We start from the raw sequence: 21502 nt of genomic DNA, 5'->3' as shown, positions 1-21502 counted from the left end.
GCAGACTCAACCAAGATAACCACTGGTGAAATTGTCGCCCCGCTCGTTAGCGGGCCGAATTTTGTCGCATTGTGCCTTAGCGTGTAAATTTCTACCGGATAAGCTACACCTTGATTTTCAACGCTGAAGTGCCGCTAGGAACTTTTTATCGCATCATAAGGTACTGTGGGTTAAAACGGACGCTAAGGTGAATGACTTTGTCGCTAACCTAAGAACTCTTTCTAAAAGCATATTCTTGAACTGTGTATGTCATTTTTGTCGTTATTTGGTCTTGTGCTAAGCCTTTATATAAAAGATCACTATTTTTTATATAAATCTAGTGTGGTGTCCCTTTGTGGTGTTGTCACTGGGTTACTGTATGTGGTCACAAATGCTTAACCTATAACGCTCTGAGATAAGCCTTGTCTGCTCGCGCCTGTAAGTTATTTGTGGACGCTCGGCAAGACTTTTGCCTATTATGGCATCGGATCTGAGAATGATCCAGTTGCGTGAAATTATGGCTCTAATGTCATTGGAGTCACTCGAAAAGGTCGTAATAAATCTCGGTGTATCTCCTTCCCTACTAGTTGGGTGTTGTTTATCTTTGAGAAGGGTATGCCGCGGGATTTTCTCTACCCTGCTTAAGTTTTTCTCTAGTAGTGTGTGGGCGTATCCTCTTACGACAAATCTATCCATGGACTCCTTAGCTGCCTCTTGGAAATCACTCTTGTTAGTACAATTTCTCTTCAGTCTTAGAAGTTCCCCATAGGGGATGCTGTTCTTAAGAAATTTGGGATGATTACTATGGGCCTCTAAGATCGAATTGCCTGCCGTTGTTTTTCTAAAGAGTGCAGTGCAAATTGACCCATCTCGTATGAAGACTTTCAAGTCAAGAAAATCGACTTCAGTTGCACTGATGTGCCCACTGAAGTGAAGGTTAACTGTGTTGGTGTAGAGTTCTCCAAAGAAGGAAAAGGTAATCAATGTACCTGTACCAGCCTACTACAGGCGAGACCCAGCAGTTCTTACATTCAGCCCAGGCCACCTGCTTCTCCCACCAGCCCACAAACAAGTTTGCGTAACTGGGGGCGAAGCAGGTGCCCATCGCTGTGCCTTTGGTCTCTCTGTAGAGCTGTTTTTGGAAGAGGAAAATGTTGTTTGTTAGGCAGAAAGTTAAAAACTCTCTCTCTCTCTCTCTCTCTCTCTCTCTCTCTCTCTCTCTCTCTCTCTCTCTCTCTCTCTCTATATATATATATGTCTATATATACATATTTTTTTTCATTGAACGTACATAGATATGGAATCAAGAATAGTAAATATATTCTTACAATTATACACTTATCTTCACAATAGTTTAGTTCTTGATAGTTAGTACTCAATATATTTTCCTTGATATTTTCAATTACAGTCACAGTAGGCATTTATGGGAGGGTGTTGCTATGTTGCACACCTATTTTTTATTTTTTTTTGCAGAGTTTTATATAGCGCGAACTTGACCCGAATCCAATCAGGTATCAGAGCGCTTTACATAGCACCAGTTACGTTACATGAGGACACACATTCATTTTTTTTTTCTTTGTTAGGCACGGGGAGATTAAGTGATTTGCCCAGAATCACAGGATGTTTTAGCGTCGTTACCGAGACTCGAACCCAGTTCCCCTAGGTCCAAGGTCGAGCGGCCTAGCCGTTAGGCCAACTCCTCTCCCCTATAGTTCATTACACATAAAAGGACTATCTGTGCATGTCACGACACATTAGGAATGTAATCATTTTTGAAAGTGACTTACACTAAACTGAATATAATATTTTTGCAACAAATTATTATTAGCTGTATATTAAGTGTGCTCAACTATAGATTCTGAATTTATTCTACATATTTGCAAAACACATGGGCACACCCACTTATGCATGCATGCACACGCACACATACACACTAATCCCCCCAAACCCGCCTTATTCACTGAGTTCAATGCACAGAAATCCCCCGGCCCTTTCTTGAGGTTTTCGGGCAGAGCAGAAACTCAGGGTATGGAAATGGAGGGAGACCGCACATCCATGAAGGCGGGCCATGACTCGGGGAGGGGGGTGCCACCCGTATCTCATAACTTGGGGCATTCAAGGGATCATGTCTCCAGGAATGTATTCATTTGTTGGTCAATACATTTCTGTTGTGAACACTTGTAATAAATAAGATAAACCCTCATCTCTCACTCCCTTTGGCATCTCATATCAACACTCACTCACTCAGACCCTCCAGAAAGGGTAACTTACTCGTTTCAGCTTGTCGCAGATTTGCTCTTTGGAAAGTCCGTTCAGCACACAAGCAATGGTCAAAAAACAGCCCAAAAAGACAGGGCACAATACAACCTACAAAACAAACGAGAAACGAGTTACAAAGGCAAGGCTGGATCAGAGGTGAGTAATAAACAACTCATACTGCTGGAAAATATGAAATGAGGGGGGCATCAGCCATTCATTACAGCCCTCACGCAATCGCGGATGGTGATACTTTACTAATAAATGCTGATACCGCTGGCCGAGGGATTTGCTGGGTTCAGTCATAGAGATCCAGTAAATCCCTCACATAGTCATTCCACATTTTCTCTCTTCTCAGTGCAACAAACCTGGAATTGGGGGTTTTACTTGCATGCATTCGTCAAGGTTTTACCTGGTGAATATTACGCAGGCAAAAATCATGTGTGAAGTAATTAAATTACCACAAGCCTCAGAATCCTGATTAAGGATCATGAATCTGGATTTGTGAGGCAATCAGATGGAAGGCCTAGTTGGAATTGTTAGGTAGGCCACTAGGAGTGGCTAGTTGGCCAAGTTCCCACTCAAGGGTTAGGCTAACGGCATCCTTGCAAGAGGTGCGTACTGCCCATATCTGCTGAAGCCCAATCGTCTAGACTCGCCTTATCTTAAACAGGAGACTTTCAATTGAGACATGAGCTTATTTTTAAGGTTCTTATTTTTATTTCTTTATTCGTTTAAGGAGTTTTATGTAGCATGAACATGGCTCAAAGATATCAGAGCACTTTACGGTAGAAAGCACCTAGGTACTACAGAAAGCGAGTCGACCACAAGGATACAATGAAAACTGCTGGTAAAGGCAACAGGTTAAATAAAGGGAAGAAAGTAATATGGGGAGCATAGAGAAGTACAGGAAACAAATGTAACTCTTCAACTGAGTTAGACCATAGGCAAGGAGTTGAAGTTAGGAAATATCCAATTAGGAAAACACCAGAAATCAAGGGAGATGAGAGGCGTGAGAAGCAGAGCACGTGGAGGTAGAACTGAGACTGCAAAGGTAGGATATGGAGAAGTAGAGTGGAAGGAGAAGATTCAGCTACTTTACATAGGAGAAGGATGGAGAGAAGAGGAGGGAGGCCATGGCTAGATACCAGAGAAGAATGAGGAGTACGCTTGAGAAGGTCAGAGAAAGGAGGCAGGTCCTGTTTTTGGATAAACTAACAAAGCGCCCAAAAAAGTCGCAGTTAAAAAAAGCACAGTGATTCTGCCACAGATTTGCATTTGAAGGTGGAGTCTTTTAGCAAGAAAGGCAACCAGGGATTTGGAAGTATCAATGATAGCAGGTTTGCAGTCAAGGACCCCACTCAAGTCAACCATGAACTGGTAAAGTCAACTGTGGGAATAAGGAGAAACTCAATTTTAAGTGGGTTGAGTTTCAAACGGTGAGAAGTCATCTAGTCTTATCTGTCTAACTTAGGTGAGAATTAGGATATGAGGAGAGAAAATCCTAAAAAAAAACCTGTGAATCATCTGCATATTGACAATAGTGGATCCCTGTGTTGTTATGTAGGAAACCATTGGGTTTAATATAAAGACTAAAAAGAGTTGGAACCCCCTGCATCACAGCGACCAACTGCAAAAGCAACCGTCAACATTGAAATACTGCAACTGGTTCATCAGATAAGAAACAACCCATTTGAGGACTACGCCCTTGATACCCATATGTTCTCTGAGAATCCCAGTAAGCATGGAATGGTTCACTGCATCGAATGCAGCTGGTATGTCAGGAAGAACAAGATGACAAAAGTTGCCAGAGACAAGAATGCAAAGTGTGTCATCCCCCACCTGGAGCAAGACAGTTTCAGAGCTGCAGCCTGTCTGAAACCCAACTGAAACTTTATCAAAACTATAATTCTCCAAGATGAGTTGTGTAAGTTGTGCTGCAATCTGGGACAGGAAGAAAGTTAGAGAGATCCCCGTGTCTGCAGAAAGTTTCTTCAGTCAGGGAGCAACTTGGCCAATTGTGAGAAGCTGGGAACACACCTTGCCGAAGAGAGAGATTGCTAATTTGTTCCCATGAGGCTAAAGCTAGCAAGAAAGGTCTTTAGCAATTATCCATAGAACCAGGTCTGTAAAATGGTTAGAATGTTCAACTTGTAATGGTTTTAAATAATTCAACTTCTAAAACTATGCCAAAGGGAACCATTTCAGAAAGGACTTGCATGTGAGATTCAAGTTCTTCTGTGGGTCAAGAAGATGGGAAATTATTGTTGAATAGTTTTGACTTTTTAATTAAGGAAATTATTCAGATTTAACAACAGGGCCTTAAAAGAAAGAAGAACATTTTCTTCAATGAGTTGCTTCAGGCGGATCTTGGTAGTATTGCTAAATAGATTGACGTGGGCCTTAGCACTGAAACTGTTTATTTTTTAAAGTCTTCTGACCACACAGAGGAGATCAAGATAGGAAGAGAAGGATGACAGTTTCTTTTATTTTCCAGCGACCTTAAAGATTTTCTTTCCACAAAGACATACATTCATTAAACTCTGGGTGGAGGCGCTGACATCACCATTAAGACTCATAGGAGACAGGTTGTTCACAGCAAATATAGCCATGCTTTTAGGGACACCGTTTGTGGGGGTCCACAGGGCGAGTAGGCTTTGTTTGCCTCTCCCGTGCCTGGGTTCATCCTAATATGGCTCTGCAAACTGGCCAAGTACAACTCTTTCAGCACTCAGTGGTAGCGATGGCGAGCAGTTACTACTTCTCTGGGAGGTTAGTGTGGGGGCTCATAGGCTCAGCAATCAACATTACACCCAGTAGCACAATAAGATAATCGTTCAGCCCAGTGATTCTCGTGTGAAATGACACATACTTTAGTTTACATAACACAATATTGTGGAAGATAGCCAATATCTTGGGTGCGAGTCCCATGTGCTTCGAGGTGGGGACCCTGCTGGGCACTCTTCTCCCCCTCTCCCGCCAACCTATGGGCTTGGGGTTCTGGGGGCGCAGCCTCTAGCTCAGGTGCAGCACTTCACTCTCTCTTAGCACATTACTTACTCTGCGGCCTTACAAGCCCATATAGTCTCTCATCAGTTTCTGCTCCTTGACGGCACAGAGCCACTATGGGCCTCCCGCAGGAGGGCGGATTCACTGGTGGCATGCAGGCCCAAGCTCATGGCTCACACCAGTCCTGTTCAGGTGGGGTGGCTGTAGGCCATGCAATGATTCTTCAGAGGGCAGGAGCGGCAGCTTCTGGCATCTGCCCTCTTCTGGGTTCTAGCAGTTCTCAGCGCTGACAAGCTTCACAGGCTCGGCGGTGCCAATGCTCCAGTGAGTACACTGTCAGTCGCGCTCGTGAGTCCCTTGTAGAGGTGCTTCACCACTTATGATTCTTCAGAGGGCGGCGGTATGAGTGGCAGCTTCTGGCATCTGCCCTCTTCTGGGTTCTAGCAGTTCTCAGCGCTGACAAGCTTCACAGGCTCGGCGGTCCCAATGCTCCAGTGAGTACACTGTCAGTCGCACTCGTGAGTCCCTTGTAGAGGTGCTTCACCACTTATGATTCCTCAGAGGGCAGCGGCAGGAGCGGCAGCTTCTGGCATCTGCCCTCTTCTGGGTTCTCAGTGCTGACAAGCTTCATAGGCTCGGCGGTCCCAATGCTCCAGTGAGTACACTGTCAGTCGCGCTCGTGAGTCCCTTGTAGAGGTGCTTCACCACTTATGATTCCTCAGAGGGCAGCGGCAGGAGCGGCAGCTTCTGGCATCTGCCCTCTTCTGGGTTCTCAGTGCTGACAAGCTTCATAGGCTCGGCGATCCCAATGCTCCAGTGAGTGCACTGTCAGTCGCGCTCGCGAGTCCCTTGTAGAGGCGCTTCACCACTTATGATTCTTCAGAGGGCAACGGCAGGAGCGGCAGCTTCTGGCATCTGCCCTCTTCTGGGCTCTCAGTGCTGACAAGCTTCATAGGCTCGGCGGTCCCAATGCTCCAGTGAGTACACTGTCAGTCGCGCTCGTGAGTCCCCTTGTAGAGGAGCTTCACCACTTATGATTCTTCAGAGGGCAACGGCAGGAGCGGCAGCTTCTGGCATCTGCCCTCTTCTGGGTTCTCAGTGCTGACAAGCTTCATAGGCTCGGCGGTCCCAATGCTCCAGTGAGTACACTGTCAGTCGCACTCGTGAGTCCCTTGTAGAGGTGCTTCACCACTTATGATTCTTCAGAGGGCGGCGGCAGGAGTGGCAGCTTCTGGCATCTGCCCTCTTCTGGGTTCTAGCAGTTCTCAGCGCTGACAAGCTTCACAGGCTCGGCGGTCCCAATGCTCCAGTGAGTACACTGTCAGTCGCGCTCGTGAGTCCCTTGTAGAGGTGCTTCACCACTTATGATTCTTCAGAGGGCAGCAGCAGGAGCGGCAGCTTCTGGCATCTGCCCTCTTCTGGGTTCTCAGTGCTGACAAGCTTCATAGGCTCGGCGATCCCAATGCTCCAGTGAGTGCACTGTCAGTCGCGCTCGTGAGTCCCCTTGTAGAGGCACTTCACCACTTATCATTCTTCAGAGGGCGGCGGCAGGAGTGGCAGCTTCTGGCATCTGCCCTCTTCTGGGTTCTAGCAGTTCTCAGCGCTGACAAGCTTCACAGGCTCGGCGGTCCCAATGCTCCAGTGAGTACACTGTCAGTCGCGCTCGTGAGTCCCCTTGTAGAGGCACTTCGCCACTTATGATTCTTCAGAGGGCGGCGGCAGGAGTGGCAGCTTCTGGCATCTGCCCTCTTCTGGGTTCTAGCAGTTCTCAGCGCTGACAAGCTTCACAGGCTCGGCGATCCCAATGCTCCAGTGAGTACACTGTCAGTCGCGCTCGTGAGTCCCCTTGTAGAGGCACTTCGCCACTTATGATTCTTCAGAGGGCGGCGGCAGGAGTGGCAGCTTCTGGCATCTGCCCTCTTCTGGGTTCTAGCAATTCTCAGCGCTGACAAGCTTCACAGGCTCGGCGATCCCAATGCTCCAGTGAGTACACTGTCAGTCGCGCTGGTGAGTCCCCTTGTAGAGGCGCTTCACCAGTTATGATTCTTTAGAGGGCAGGAGTGGCAGCTTCTGGCATCTGCCCTCTTCTGGGTTCTAGCAGTTCTCAGCACTGACAAGCTTCATAGGCTCGACGATCCCAATGCTCCAGTGAGTACACTGTCAGTCGCGCTGGTGAGTCCCCTTGTAGAGGCGCATCACCAGTTATGATTCTTTAGAGGGCAGGAGCGGCAGCTTCTGGCATCTGCCCTCTTCTGGGTTCTAACAGTTCTCAGCGCTGACAAGCTTCAGGTTTAAAGGGTTCACTTTCAGGTCAGGAACACATGACATGGAGTTCACAGTGCCACAGTCCAGGGTTGCAGACAAGCAGTGGGTGCCACAACACAAATATCAATGCCGGTTCTACTGGAGCCTACAGACTGGGCCCACTCCCTCAAGTGCCATGGCGGCAATGATGGGGATGACACAGGCGGCTGCTCAAACACACTTCAGAAGTGCTACTGTCCTCCAAGGATCTCTGGGACTGGTCTGCAATATTGATCATGCCAGTCACAGTCTGTGGGCGTCTGGTGGATGGACCCTTGAATCAAGGTTAACTGCTTCTAACCCCATTCCAACAGTCAGCTCATCCTGCAGGTTGGGCTCGCTCCTTCCCGTCCACTTAGGAAGGACTCCTTGGGTTCCTAGGTCAAGTCATGCAGTCAGGCAGTTCTTTCTCTAGATTCGACTCTAGCTGATGTCCCCTCAACTTTGAGAAGCTGGCTGTTAGGCAGACACCAGCCCTGGCTCCGCAGTACTTCTCTGGGTATTCTTTGGAGCACCCCTTGTTGATCAGAGAGAACTTGTAACTGGAACACTATGTTCAATGTTCCTGCTGTCTACTGTTTGTGTGTCTTGCTCCATAAACAAGCACTGCACTGTGTCCTTCCTCTTCATGCACATGCTCCATTGTGTTACAGCTCTCTCGATGCATGCTCTCTGTTAACATGCGTGTATCATTCATGCACTACTGATGCACATCATGGTGAGCCCTGGTGCACATCTACATGCAAGCTATTAACTGTGTTATATTATATGTAATACTGTAGTTCAAGGACATTTTTGTACAACATGCTCAAAGCTGGTGCTCCTGTGCTCTCATGCTCTCCAGAATCTCCTGCCTCCCTTTTTTGCACCATCAGTCACATGCCATGACCCTCATCTTCATGCAGCACAGAGAGGAGTTTATCATGCGCAGCATCCATGTAACTCCCACTAGCTCTGATTGACACATGAAGTGATATCGACCTGGTGTCGTTCCTGAAGCATTACCGGGTCAGCACACAGAAGTACATAGAGGCACCTCATTACCCAAAGAATTACATTGCAAGTAAGTGGCAGCATTCCATATCTCACCTGATCAAGCAGCATCTTTTTCACAGCCACTGTTTTACTGCTTCCCGGAACCAGTCGGTCTAGACTCTTGTACCACTTTCCTAGAACAGGGCCCTGCAGGGAAATAACACAGCAGTAAATAAAAGCACAAGGAACTAGCAACGTAAAAAAGGAACACACATAGAAAATACTCCAGCACCCTACGCAGGAGGTTTACCTTCACAACCAGAGTAGTGGTGGGTAGCTGCTATGTACCACAATGTGTCCTGGGACCTCAAAAGCTTAAAAAATCCCAGATTGGGGCATGGAATGCTTCAATTAGATTCAGGGGAGTTGATCTTCAACTCGAAAAGTGGCCCCACATAAAAAGAAGATGCCATACACGATAATGCAGGCAACTAAACCACTGCCCAAGCGGTTGCACTAGCCAGGTATATGCTGATCTAGCCGTAAAGCAGTCCGTGTGCTGCTCAGCGGGGTCCTAGCGAGGGACCCACAAGGCTGAAGAGAGGTATATTATTATGAGTCCCAATGTGCCCCAATCTAGGCCTAGGAAGCTCTACGAGCTTTTACCTGCATTGTCCTACCATGCTCTGCATAACGGTTCTGGCACTGACCTTTCACCCAGTTAGATGCTGAATAAATGTCTCCAGGAAATTATCCTCACGTATTATGCATGAGGGTTCCTAGAAAAGTCCCTGCACATAACAGCATCAACATATTCTGTGTAAAAGTCATGGTCATCTTCATCCTTAGGGCACAAGAACTGCTTTGCATAAACGCAGGTATTGTTCTAGGTTCATTTGCATAATCGTATTCACCCCACGTCGATTATGTAAGGTACCTTGAGGCCATCTTTTTCGCATAAAAGAACCATACCAAGACTAGATAGGCAGAGGAGAAAGCTTCCACGCTGACACGAGACGCTGAGGTCCTGCACGCAGTGGTCTGACATGCCTTGTGGGGTGTCCAACTCAAGACCAAGATGGGGTCATACATTCTCTCCCATTAGGTAATGGGGTAGGCTCTTTCCTAGGGGATTCTTGGCTTTACACCCATATACATGCTAGGTACACTTAGGTAGGGTTAGCATCTTAGGAGTACACCCAATTACTGTCATGTTTATATGCCTGCATATATTCACTGTTTTAAGCACCATGATAGAACTCTATCTTTTATTTACTCTGTTGGTGCTCTAATCTTTTACATTGGTGTATGTCTAATGATTGTCGCAGCAAACACGTTTTACACTAGAATGACGCTGGTTCAATAAATGCTTATTGAAAACGTCCCCATCATTTATTCTTTGTATCTCTCTGTGACTAAGTGAGCACGAGTGACTGAGCGAAAAGTACTGCACTGCTTTCACGATCCCTGAGGGGTTCAACAGTTATGTTCAGTGGTTGCCAGAAACTATTCGCTCCTTGGTAAGGGTTGTGGGCTTATAGTGGCACTGTGAGCAAGCTGGCCTACAGGCTAACATATCCTGTGGGGGTGTCCGGAATCAGTCTAGACACCCAACCCTGTTACCCCGGCTAGTTACCGCCCAATTTCACTTCTTCCGGCGGCAGCTAAGGTGTGTGAAAAGACTGTGCATAAACAGCTCTCGGAGTTTGTTGAGAGCTCTGGCGCTCTCCACCCTGCCCAATCGGGCTTTAGGGCCAACCATAGCACTGAGACAGCCCTAGTGGAGGTGTCGGAGGCTATTAGACAGTGCCTGGATGCTGGTGGCAGAGAGGCTCTGGTTCTCCTAGACCTCTCTGCCGCATTTGACACCGTGCAACATCGCCAACTTTTGGCACGGTTGTCTCATATTGGCATCTCTGGCCAGGCGTGCGAATGGATTAAATCTTTTTTAGCCAATAGAATGCAGCAAGTTTGGCTGCCGCCCTTCGCCTCATCCCTGCGAAGCCTGTCTACAGGGGTTCCTCAGGGCTCAACATTGAGCCCTCTTTTGTTCAAAGTTTATATGACATCACTTATCTATTTGGCCGAGGAGCTGGGTGCCAAGATCATAGCTTATGCTGATGATACCCAGCTCTTCTTCACGTGGAAGAAAACTGATCTCTTCCCAGTGATTGCTAAAAATTGTTTGGCGGGAGTGTTTAAGTGTCTAGCCCAGGCCCAATTAAAATGTAATGAAGAAAAATCAGAGGTGCTTCTTTACGGATCCTTCCCCCCCATTTTAGAGAAGACATCTGGCCGGTGGGCTACCCCTTGCCTAAATCTACGGGGAGCCCGGCAAACAATTTGGGGGTATGGTTCAGTAAGGAATTGAGATTTTTGCCCCAGATCAACAGGCTGGCCGGTGTGTGCTTTGGCACACTGAAACGCCTTAAAAAGTTTCTTCCACTTTTGCCTAAAATGGCTAAAGAAATGGTGACCCGTGCCCTCATTCTCTCACGCCTCGACTTACATCGGTCTACCGGCATATCAGTTAGGAAAACTGCAGATTGTCCAGAATGCGATGGCCAGAGCCTTACTGGGTATGCCGGGAAGGTCCAGTGCGAGCCAGCTTCTTCGGGATCTGCACTGGCTTCCGGTCGACCAACGCATACTGTTTAAGGCTCTCACGTTGGTCCATGGTGCACTTTACAAGTCTGGATCTCATTATCTTAGAAGTCGGTTCACGTTTTATGTGCCGCCCCGACAGCTACGTTCTACTGACCAATGCCTTGCCCTGGTTCCCATGTATCGCCTGGCTAGAATGGGAGGCAGCTCCCTCTCTGTCAGAGCAGCCGTGGCCTGGAATGCCCTACCCTTTGAATTGCGGAACACCGGCGACCTCAGACTGTTCAAATAACACGTGAAAACTTTGCTGTTTAAGTAAGCTCCCAGTCTGGTCCGTCCATCCCTCCCTCTTCCATTTGGCTTCCGCGCCGGAACACTTCCGAGTAGCCGTGCGCGCTATAAATGGAGGATAACATAACATAACTAACAATGTGCACATCCTGCAGATTTGTAGGAACTGCATGACAATATGAATATCATCTATCAGATGAGACGGTGTACCCTTTTAGCAACCATCCCTGGGCCATCGCTCATATATACAGGCCATTGTTACGTCGTGACCAGTACACTTTTTTAATGTAATTTTGATTACCTGAATGCAGAGTGATTAACCCTTTTGGTCCTGAGGAATACCTCTGAACCCCGGCTGGGGTCACTGATAGGCAGAAACATGTTGACCTAACTTATGGTATATTTGCTGATAATCCCTAGTGCTTTTCCTTTTTAATCCTGTCCCAGAAGACCTATAATAAAGATATTTGGTCCCCTAGAGACAGTTTTAATTTTTTCCTGCACTTTCCCCCTCACCAACCCGATCTTCGTCCCCTTCCCTAAAACACCTTAGCTACTCTTCTAGCCCAGAAGAGTTGTAGCCCACAGCAGGGACCTTGTGGCCTGTTGTGAGGAGTGAACCCTATGATGAAGCATGTCACCCTTGGGTGAGTGAGGGTTCTCGTCCTAAGAAGGGTCTCTTTCTTTCTCTCCCCCCACGAACAGGGCACATCCTTCTCTGGACTTAAAACATTGGTATTTCATCAGAGTAAGGATCCCTCCTTTTCGGTTTTCCCCCTCTGTTGAATCTATGTTTATTTGAGAGCATACTTTTAGTGAGTTTACATTTAGATAGGGAGTATTACGGTCTCCCATTTGGGAAACTCCCTTTGATTCTTTGTGTGTATTAATAATATGCTGATCTAGGTCAGTGATGACTTTTTAACACAAAGCTCATGCAGAAAAGGAAACAAGCACACCACCAATAGGTCCAGCAGTCTCACACCTACACTGTGTTGGAAGAACGCCACCTTTGACATGGGGCCAGAAATGTGCCTAAGCTACAAGTAGTGAGATCAAAGGCACGCAAGAGGCTCTCTTATGCCCCTGAGCCCACTTCCGGGGTGTTCCATGCAATCCTCATACCTCAGTTTCTTCAGCACTTGCCAGCGGGCTGGGATTCTAGCTGGAGGAGCGGGACAATCAGACTCACCTCTCTCTGCTGAAGCATGTACCACTGTCATAAAAGACTGGCTGGAGCTTCCACACAAAACATACTTTAATCAAGCACCTTTTGTGGAAACAAAGGAGAAAACTGTGCCACGCAGGCATCAGAAAAAAGTGATCCTCACCAGAAATTGCAGGAAGTTAGGAAACCACATTAGGAACCCTGTGCTGTATAACCAACAGTGAAAACTGCTATTCTAATGCACATAAAGTATGGGCCATGAATAAACTGAATCATATGTACACAAATGTATACCAATAAGGTTTCAGCCCAAACATTAATAACAGTCTTCATCAGGACAAAGGTGTTGTTGAATATTTAAAAAATATTATATGTGCAACTGGAACCAATCTGCACCCTACTGACAAGGCCCAAATAGACCAAAAACGGTCTGTTCTAAGGGGACCTGGCCTGGCAGTTTGGGCTGGACTGTACTTTTTGGAGCAAGACCACGGCTTATCAGTATATGGCTGGTTCCTGTCTGAGGTGGTATGGTGAGCAAAAAAAAAAATGGACTGGGACGTGGCTCTGACTAATTATCAGTGGCTGAGACTAATTAAAGCATTCTACCCATCACTTTTTTGTTTCTTCATTGCAATGCGCTAACTGAGACAGGTGTGCCCAGAAGTGGGTCTTTTGCCCACTTTGCCACTGGAACCAAGCCGTACTCTACGGACGAGGCCCAAATAGGCTGAAACCAGTCTGGAATTGCTTTTGTTACGGTTCAGAGGAGGCTTGGCATGCTAGGTCATGCTGGGCTGCTTCTATTGAATCAGGACAAAGGCTGAATTGCATATGCCTGGTTCTTGTCTGGTTTGCAGGGGTGGCTTCTCCGCAGAGTGGAGGAGTGTTGCCCGACACTAAATCCCCCCAATCCTCAGGGGCGTAACACAGGCCCCCGCAGCCCCCGCGGTGCGGGGGGGCCCCGTGGTCCTGGGGGCCCCCTCGGCAGAGCAGTGTTATAATAATGACAATGGCCTGCCGCCCATGCACTCCAATAGCTGGCTCTCTGCACGGGCGACAGGCCATTATTAAAACGGGCCCTCGGCCTCAGACACAGAGGCTAGGCATGCGCAGCTGCAGTGACGCACGCACGTTCAAATTTTGTGCGCCGACTGCGCGCCATCAGCAGTGGTCTGCACGGTGAGTAAATAACTGCACATGCAACGGCAACAGCCGTCTGAGCCTTACCCCCATGGACGCCACCGAAGCAGCCTGCAGCAAGCAACTAATTAAAGTCAAGTCTCTCCTCAGGTAAAAAGCTTTCCTCTATTCATTCTGGTGTGCAGTGAATATTCTCGGTTAAAAGGGTGGTATGCCAAATAATCTGCGCCCAAGCATATTAATTATTTTAAGCCAGTCTCTTGCTCGGACTAAGTTTTTTCTTTTTTTTTTAATCTTCTGCGGACACTTTTAAAGGGGAAATTGTTAAGCAATAACTGAGCGTTTTTATGCTTTGCAACAGAATTGTGTGTCTTTTGCAACAGAATCGTTCATCAGTTCGCAAGCAACAAAAAAAACCCCTCTGTTTAATATTTTTGGTAAAGATTTGAGATATGTGGCACATTTACCTCCGCTCGTATTCATTCAGGGTGTACCTTCCTTATGCAATTTTTTTTATTCAGTGAATTATTCGGCTTCAACACCTACGTCTCAGGTCTCAAGTTTCTGCCTGTTGATGGCAGGCGGCTTAGATTTCAGCGCTGGGCCTATAATACAAATTAACTTTTTTATTAGACCTCATAAGCCACAGACTCGGATTGATAAAGTGGGCAATCGGCCGATTGGCCTCTGGCGAGGCCAGTTGGTGGGCCATTTTTTTTTTCCTACCAAGGACTCTGCCCCTAGTGCACAACGAGAAAGGCTGTTGTTTGTTACAGCTTTAACAAACATATCCTGAGCGTGAACACATCCACGTGAAGTCAGACCAGTGGGCTATGTCGGAGGCAGAATGAAAATGGGCTGCTCCATCTGTCACTGCCCGAGGTGTGCCTGCTGTCTGGCTTCCTCCAGGTGTGAAAGAGGCCCCAAGGAGCTGCTGATGGGAAGCCTTTAGCACGTGCTTTGCGGGAGACTGCCACAGAGTAGAGGAGTGGTGGGGATGGCGAAGGCCAGCCAGTGAGCTCCTCAGTTTATTTTGTCCTTTTCCACACAACAGGCAGTGATAAATCAGTTTATGCTCTTCTTTTTTTGTAAAATCTCAATTACTGCAGACAGCGGGGAAAGGTGTGGCATTGGTTGTCTTTGAAACTGGGAAACAAGGTTTAAGTCCCAGCGTCTGCTCAACTTCCTGTGATTCTGGGCAAATCTCTTAATCTACATGAACCTAAAAAAATGAATGACTCTAATGTGTTATCTGGTGCTCATGTAAGGTGCTCCAGTGCCTCTGAGCCAAGTTCTTGCTATATAAAACTGCATGTTAGGAAAGTGACACTTTTTATTTTTTGAAGTTGCACACTAGCATCATTTCCTTTTTTACATCGTACATGTGATGCGAACAGCAAGCAAAACAAAAAAACTTCTTTCACCAGCCTCTAAGCATTGGAGGGGAGGGCCTCTTAAATACTGCAAAAAATAAAATGAATATCTAAAAAGCCTTGGGTGAGTGTAAAAGGCAGTCAAGGTCTATGCCATGCCAGGTCATGTTTCCCAGCGAACATTAATCAAAACATCAACAGCAAATGTATGGTTAAAAAAAACAAATTAAGTGAGTTCCTTGTATGTTTGATAATTCTGTGCTTCCAAAGTTTATTTTTCATTGGGAATGTTAATTTCCAATGTAAGTCTGGCCCTATAAGCTTTAAAATACTTTATCACCACAAATTTCATATTCCACCATACTAATTCACCACTAATCCCTTATGGATCCCAGAGTAGCGTGTTACTCGCCAAAAAAGCGCTTAAACACCTCATCAGATGTAAGCAAGCATTATATAAATGCAAACCTTTTTTCCCTCTTCTATCCCTCCGCTACCTTTTTCTATCCACCTGAATAACACATCCACCACTCAAACTACTTTCATATTTCACTATGCTAATCTTCAACACTAATCCTTTATGGGTTCCGGAGTAGCGTGCTACCCACCAATAAAGCGCTTCAACACCCCATCAGGGTTACAAGCGCTATATAAATGCAAACCTTTCCCCTTTTCTACCTCTCTCCAACCCTTCTCAATCCAAATAACTGACTAACCTATCCACCACTTCAAATTTACTTGCATGTTTCACTATACTAATTCAACACTAATCCTTTATGGGTCCCGGAATAGCGTGCTACTCGCTGAAAAAGTGCTTCGACGCCTCATATGGTGTAGTAAGCACTATATAAATACAATTACAATACAATCAAGTGAGTCCGGCATGCAGCTCCGCGTGGCACCTTGCGCACACTGAAACCAATCCCATATTACAGGTAGAATAAAAACCAATTTGAACTCTTAACTAACCCTCCACACAAAGATTGTCCTTTCAGACTTATCAACTGCCTTGGGAAATGCTGGTTGGAAATCCTGGCTTGATCTACGTGTCACCAAAGGCAAAGATGGAGTGTGCTATGGAAATGTCCAGATGTGTACTATGCACAGTTGTTTGCCTTAGTGTCTGGGTAATCCTCCTTCATTTATTGGGGTCATTTCGGCTGCACTGTGAACAGCATGAAATGATCAGGTCACCTTTGATTGGAAAATTATGTAAACTTCTTCCAATGGGCTGGATTATATTAGGCATACTAAAGGTCCTTTAAGATGCATACACATTTCTGAATATAGAGAGCGTGTACTTTTTGGAGAATGCTTGACCGTGCAGTGTTTTGTTTTGTGGTTTGTTGTGGCCATCATTTACATTTTACCATATGTTTGTATTTACTAACCCTTTATTTAAGTTAAATTACTTACTGTGCATTGAAAGTACGTCTGGGACTCTCATGTCATTGATCTGTCTCAGTACTGAGTGTAATATTGATTTTACAAACCATACAAAAAAAGAATGAATAGGGTAATAGTGTCAGTCAAAAGAGGACATTTGATGCACAACAGGTTTAAGGGTTAGAGTGCATATACATGGGTGCCACTTTTAATTCGCAAAGATTTACAGAGTGTCCAATTGTTTCCATTTGAGAAGCTTGCAGTTTCCCATTTCAATCCTGCAAAGTTTGTCTCTGCATAGTGTAATCATGTTTACTGCATAGCAATATATTTTTTCACTTTCAACAAAGCTAGCAAAGATGAAAAATGTGTCTGCGAGTTTACCTTTTGCAGAACTTTTTAATGTGTAATGGCATTGCAGAGGGGAAGATACAGGCCAATATCTCCGAAGGTTTTGTTATGGCTTAATTTTGTGGTACTCCTGGCTTACTCTTGAATTATGTGAGCAAGGCAGGAGCAAGCTCCGAACAGTCATCCTTATGTCTACTATTCATGAGTACGATAGGAGTACTAAATGTGTAAGTCTCACCCATGTCCTGCAAATCTTTTGTGAATTGGCTCATGAAGCTCAATTCACACACGGCCTGATTCACAAAAGGTTTGTCACAAGTAGGTATGACATATTCTTGCAGTACTCCTGGCTTTCTTCAGAATTTTATTAATAATCCAGGAAAACTCCTGGCTTACTCTTGGCATTCAGCCCCAAGAATACAAACCATTCTCTGGTCCTCTCTTACGACATCGGAACCCATTGCCTCTAATACCCCCTGAAGCCCTACCCACCCTACAAAGGCTGACCTGGTCCTGCACCCATTTATCACCTCCTAATAGCTGGTGGTGAATCGAAGCAGATTTATCCACAGAAGGAAGGCTCCACATGCTGTTTTGGACCAAGTAACTCCCAGTCCATGTGTTAATTCACATTCTAGGGTCCAGTACTCAGTACAGCAAGATTTAAATCTGGATATACCATCAGGAATCCCTCTTTCTGGCTAGACGGTATCATGGCATCTTAATCCAAACCACTTGTAGTTGGGGGCCCAATGTTTCCTTTGATTTAAACAGATTCATTTTCTCTGCACCATATTTGGTGAAATATTGAATTGGCTTCTCCTGAGTGCCTACCCAATGACCCTTAACTGCTGCATGTTCTGCTTTTATAACCATAGCGAGAAATACAACTTTAGCATTCAAAAGAGATTACAAAATATTTTAATCTTGAAGGGAAATATTAGTGGACCTTTTTTAGCAGGAAGAAACTCAAAATAGACAATAAAGTAAGATGAGATGATATAGAAAACCTAAGTGTTATCTCAATTTATGATACCATGCCCACCGGCTCGAGGAGAAGAGTAACACGCTATTTGCCTATATTATTATTATGGTTTCAGGGAGAGGTTTTCGAAACCTACAATCAAGATCTTGATCCTGGCATGAAATGCCTTAATAATTGCATACAAATGACTTTTCCCCCCTAAAGAATCTATCTATCTATCTATCTATCTATCTATCTATCTATCTATCTATCTATCTATCTATCTATCTATCTATCTATCTATCTATCTATCTATCTATCTATCTATCTATCCTAGTTGTCTGGATACCTATTGCTGATTTTTTTGTAAGAGATCATGCAGGTGTGTCATGAGACAGGCCTGTCTCACGGAATGTGGTCTTGTTGGACCAGGAGGAGCACCCAAAGTGCTATCCTCATAGTGGCGGAAGGCTACCTTCTTCACCAGGAGTTAAGCAGCACAACGGCGTTGGGGGTAGTATACTGTGTAGTGATCAGTAGTAGTGAACAGGTCCTTTTAACCCTGTGTCATTGGAGTGAGGCCTACAGGCTCACTCACGTTTTTGAAAGTTGACCTACTTTAGATAGATGTGAAGTGCTGCGCAGGAGTAGTGACTCTGCTCTAGATGTGTGTTTGTATCTGTGTATGCTGCTGCCTGCTGTACCTGTTATTGTTTTAACGGTCACTTTGAAATATTTGCACCTTCATGCACAAACCAAAGGGGCATTGGTTGACTTAACTGGTTTGATTTTTGTATGCTGCTAACTGCTGTACTTGTAATTATTTAAAATGTCACTGTGAAATATTTGCACCTTCATGCACAAACCAAAGTGCCATAGTCTGATTAAGCTGGTTTGATATTTGTATGCTGCTGTGCCTGTTATTGTTTGACCAGTCAGTCTGAAATATTTGCACATTCATGCACAAACCAAGGGGGGAATTGTTTGACCAACCTGGCCTCCTTTCTGCATACTGCTGGACTTGTTTTTATCATGCACTTTGAAAGTGTTTTCACCTTGATGCAAGAAGAAAGGGGTATTGCTTTACAAAACACGCTTGAGTTTTGTATATTGCTGGATTGATTATTGTTTTATTATGCACTTTGGAAGTATATGCATTTTTTTCTTTGGTTCATCAGCTACAGTTAGTATAGACCCTGTCATTAGGTACTTGCTGATATGGTTTGTTTTTATCCTTCATAATGTGTTCTTTATGGTGTTGTTTGCACCTGTCTATAACATGTGCACCTTAAATCATGTAATTGTTTACAATACAGAAATGATAAATACAGACAAACATCTGCATCAGTTTTCTGAAGCATCCAAGCAGTTTTCATCCTCAGCCTTGTTTGCCTGCCTGTTTTTGTCCTGCTTACTTTGCAGGGGGGCCCCCTCAGCTTTCATTACGCCACTGCCAATCCTCTGAAAAATAAAATGGTATTTTATTACCATTTTTCGTAACTTATTACCATTTTATTATTCTTCCCTGTCCCCAACAGAGCGTCAGGATGGGGGCAGGGACGCTGCTGAGTGACAGTAGCATGTCACACAGCAGGGAGGAGGGCGGGCTGGCTGTGCACTGTTTAAAGTGTGCAGTCTTTTTTCGCCGGCTGTGTTGTGGTGGCCGGCCACACATGCGCACTTTAAACAGCTCTAACCCAGCTGTCTTAAGACAGCTTGGTTAGAGCGAGCCAAAGCCTCAAAGCGCAGTGGAGCGCTGAGTGAGGCCGCTCCCTCCAATCAGGGCGCTGCTCTCATGCTGAGCAGCGTCATGATTGGTCAAGGAAGTTGCTGCTTCCAGTGCCGGTGGTGAAAAGAGGACCGGAGGACGTAGCGTCACGTTCAGGTAGGTTTTTATTATATTTATTTTATTTTGCGTGCGTGGGCCTACCTCCCCTCCGCCCCCTCGTAGATACCTGCCGCCACGGCTGATTTGACACAGTGGGCAAAAAGACTGATGGACTGGAATGCTGCTTCAAGTAGTTACAAGAGGCTGAGATTAATTCAATCATTCCACCGTCCATTGTCTTGTATTCCTTAATATATTCTCAGCAGGAAAAATGAGCTCCCATGGTCTGATTGTTTCACAATAATTGTCATTTATCCCAGGGCCATCTTCTACACCACATTTTTTAGTGCGCTGCAATCCACTTCCTTGACAGGCTGTAACCCGCATTGCTCTAGGAGTCTGATCTCTTCTAGTACAAAAAGGACACTTAGAGGCATATCATCCCAATATTATTCTTACACTACAATGCTATCAACCTCAGACTGAATCATCACCTTTAGGTTTGAGGGCAAGTTGAAGGGCCTGTGCATTCTAGACCCACTTCTGCATCTTCTGCCTTAACCCAGGAGCAGCCATACAGATTGTACAAATCCTGACTGAACCCTATTACCAAATACAGGGACCAAAAACAAAATAGCCAAACTGCTCATTCATTTCTTCAGGATCAACAAAATCAGAAAAACTCAAATGTCAAATGCATCTCCTCTTTCATACGCTATCTATACTGGAGGCCAATGACATGCCCATAGGAGTGTGTGGTCCCTGCAGTACCTGATGCCGCTCCATCTCCTTCCCCAGTTATCGGTAGCCATGAATGTCCGCTCACCCCTGTCTGAGTGCACAGGAGAGAGGCTCTACTCAGGGCCACCCGAGAAGGGCTTTTGGAGCCCTGGACAGGGTGGAACTCACTTTTGCATTCCGTTGAGGCCCTGCTGTACTCTTGACTCTTGCGCCTGCCACCCTGTAAGGAGGGGTAATAACCAACCATGTCCTTCAATTCCCTGGCCTTTCATCCCTTTTCCATCCAGAAATATCTGAAAGTCCAAGGGCTGTGGTAGCTCATGTCTAACACTGCACTAAAGGATGACCTTTCACTGACCAGACAAAAAGGACAAGTGACAAAATGTCTCCAAGGGAGACAGATACCATAATAGGATAATTGGGCTTTTATTCAGCAAGGACTAGGATGGGGATCACCAAGGACAGGGATGAGGATGCAGACCTAGGCGGCAATGATGAAAATCACAAATTGGGGACCGGTTCAGATGTACACTGCTCAAGAAGATAGAAATCCTGAGGTAACTGGTTTATTAGAAAGCAAATTTCAGTCTTAGGCATTGACATGTGTAGGACCTGTGCTGTCAAAAAACCTGGCAGAATGAGCCCTCAAGTCACGGAAGCATATCGGCATGGACTAGCAAATACGGCTATCGAGGAGGCCAGGGCCAGCACAAGACTCACCACAAAGAAGAACCCGATGCTCATCATTTTTATCGTCCTGGTTGTGTCGTGTTCTTTCAGACCTTTCTTCTCAACCACTTGCTGGGAAATCACATCCCCAACTCCCATCAGGGTACCTGCGAGATAAGTACTGTCGATGATTATTGAAGGAGAGGAGGATTCTTCTGCAATATACACTGCATTCCATACCCTGAAGATGCTACAAACAGCAACCAGCAGATAAGAGTCAATGACACAATGAAAAGGACACAAAGTGCTGGATCATATGGGGTTGTATGTCAAAATATCAAACACAAACAAATCTACTACCAAACTATCAGAAAGAGAAGTACATTAAAATAGTATAGATGTATTATTCTTGATGCCACAACTACTAACCTAGAAGATATGTATATATATCCTTAAGGAAC

The 21502-nt window shown here is 45.5% G+C and overlaps 1 protein-coding gene across 1 annotated transcript in view; it reads right to left on the bottom strand.

Moving 5' to 3' along the window:
* MPV17 (mitochondrial inner membrane protein MPV17) overlaps positions 1-21502 on the bottom strand; it is a 470774-nt gene that overhangs the window by 184028 nt on the left and 265244 nt on the right. The window contains exons 3-5 of the mRNA XM_085613272.1: positions 21093-21208; positions 8638-8730; positions 2251-2346 (exon numbers count right to left, since the gene is read on the bottom strand). Coding sequence (XP_085469398.1) covers positions 2251-2346; positions 8638-8730; positions 21093-21208 — 305 coding nt within the window. The remainder of the gene's footprint in view (positions 1-2250; positions 2347-8637; positions 8731-21092; positions 21209-21502) is intronic.

This window comes from Triturus cristatus, chromosome 6, assembly GCF_964204655.1.
Source record: "Triturus cristatus chromosome 6, aTriCri1.1, whole genome shotgun sequence".
Lineage (NCBI taxonomy): Eukaryota > Metazoa > Chordata > Amphibia > Caudata > Salamandridae > Triturus > Triturus cristatus.
This window is presented reverse-complemented; position numbering and strand designations above follow the sequence as displayed.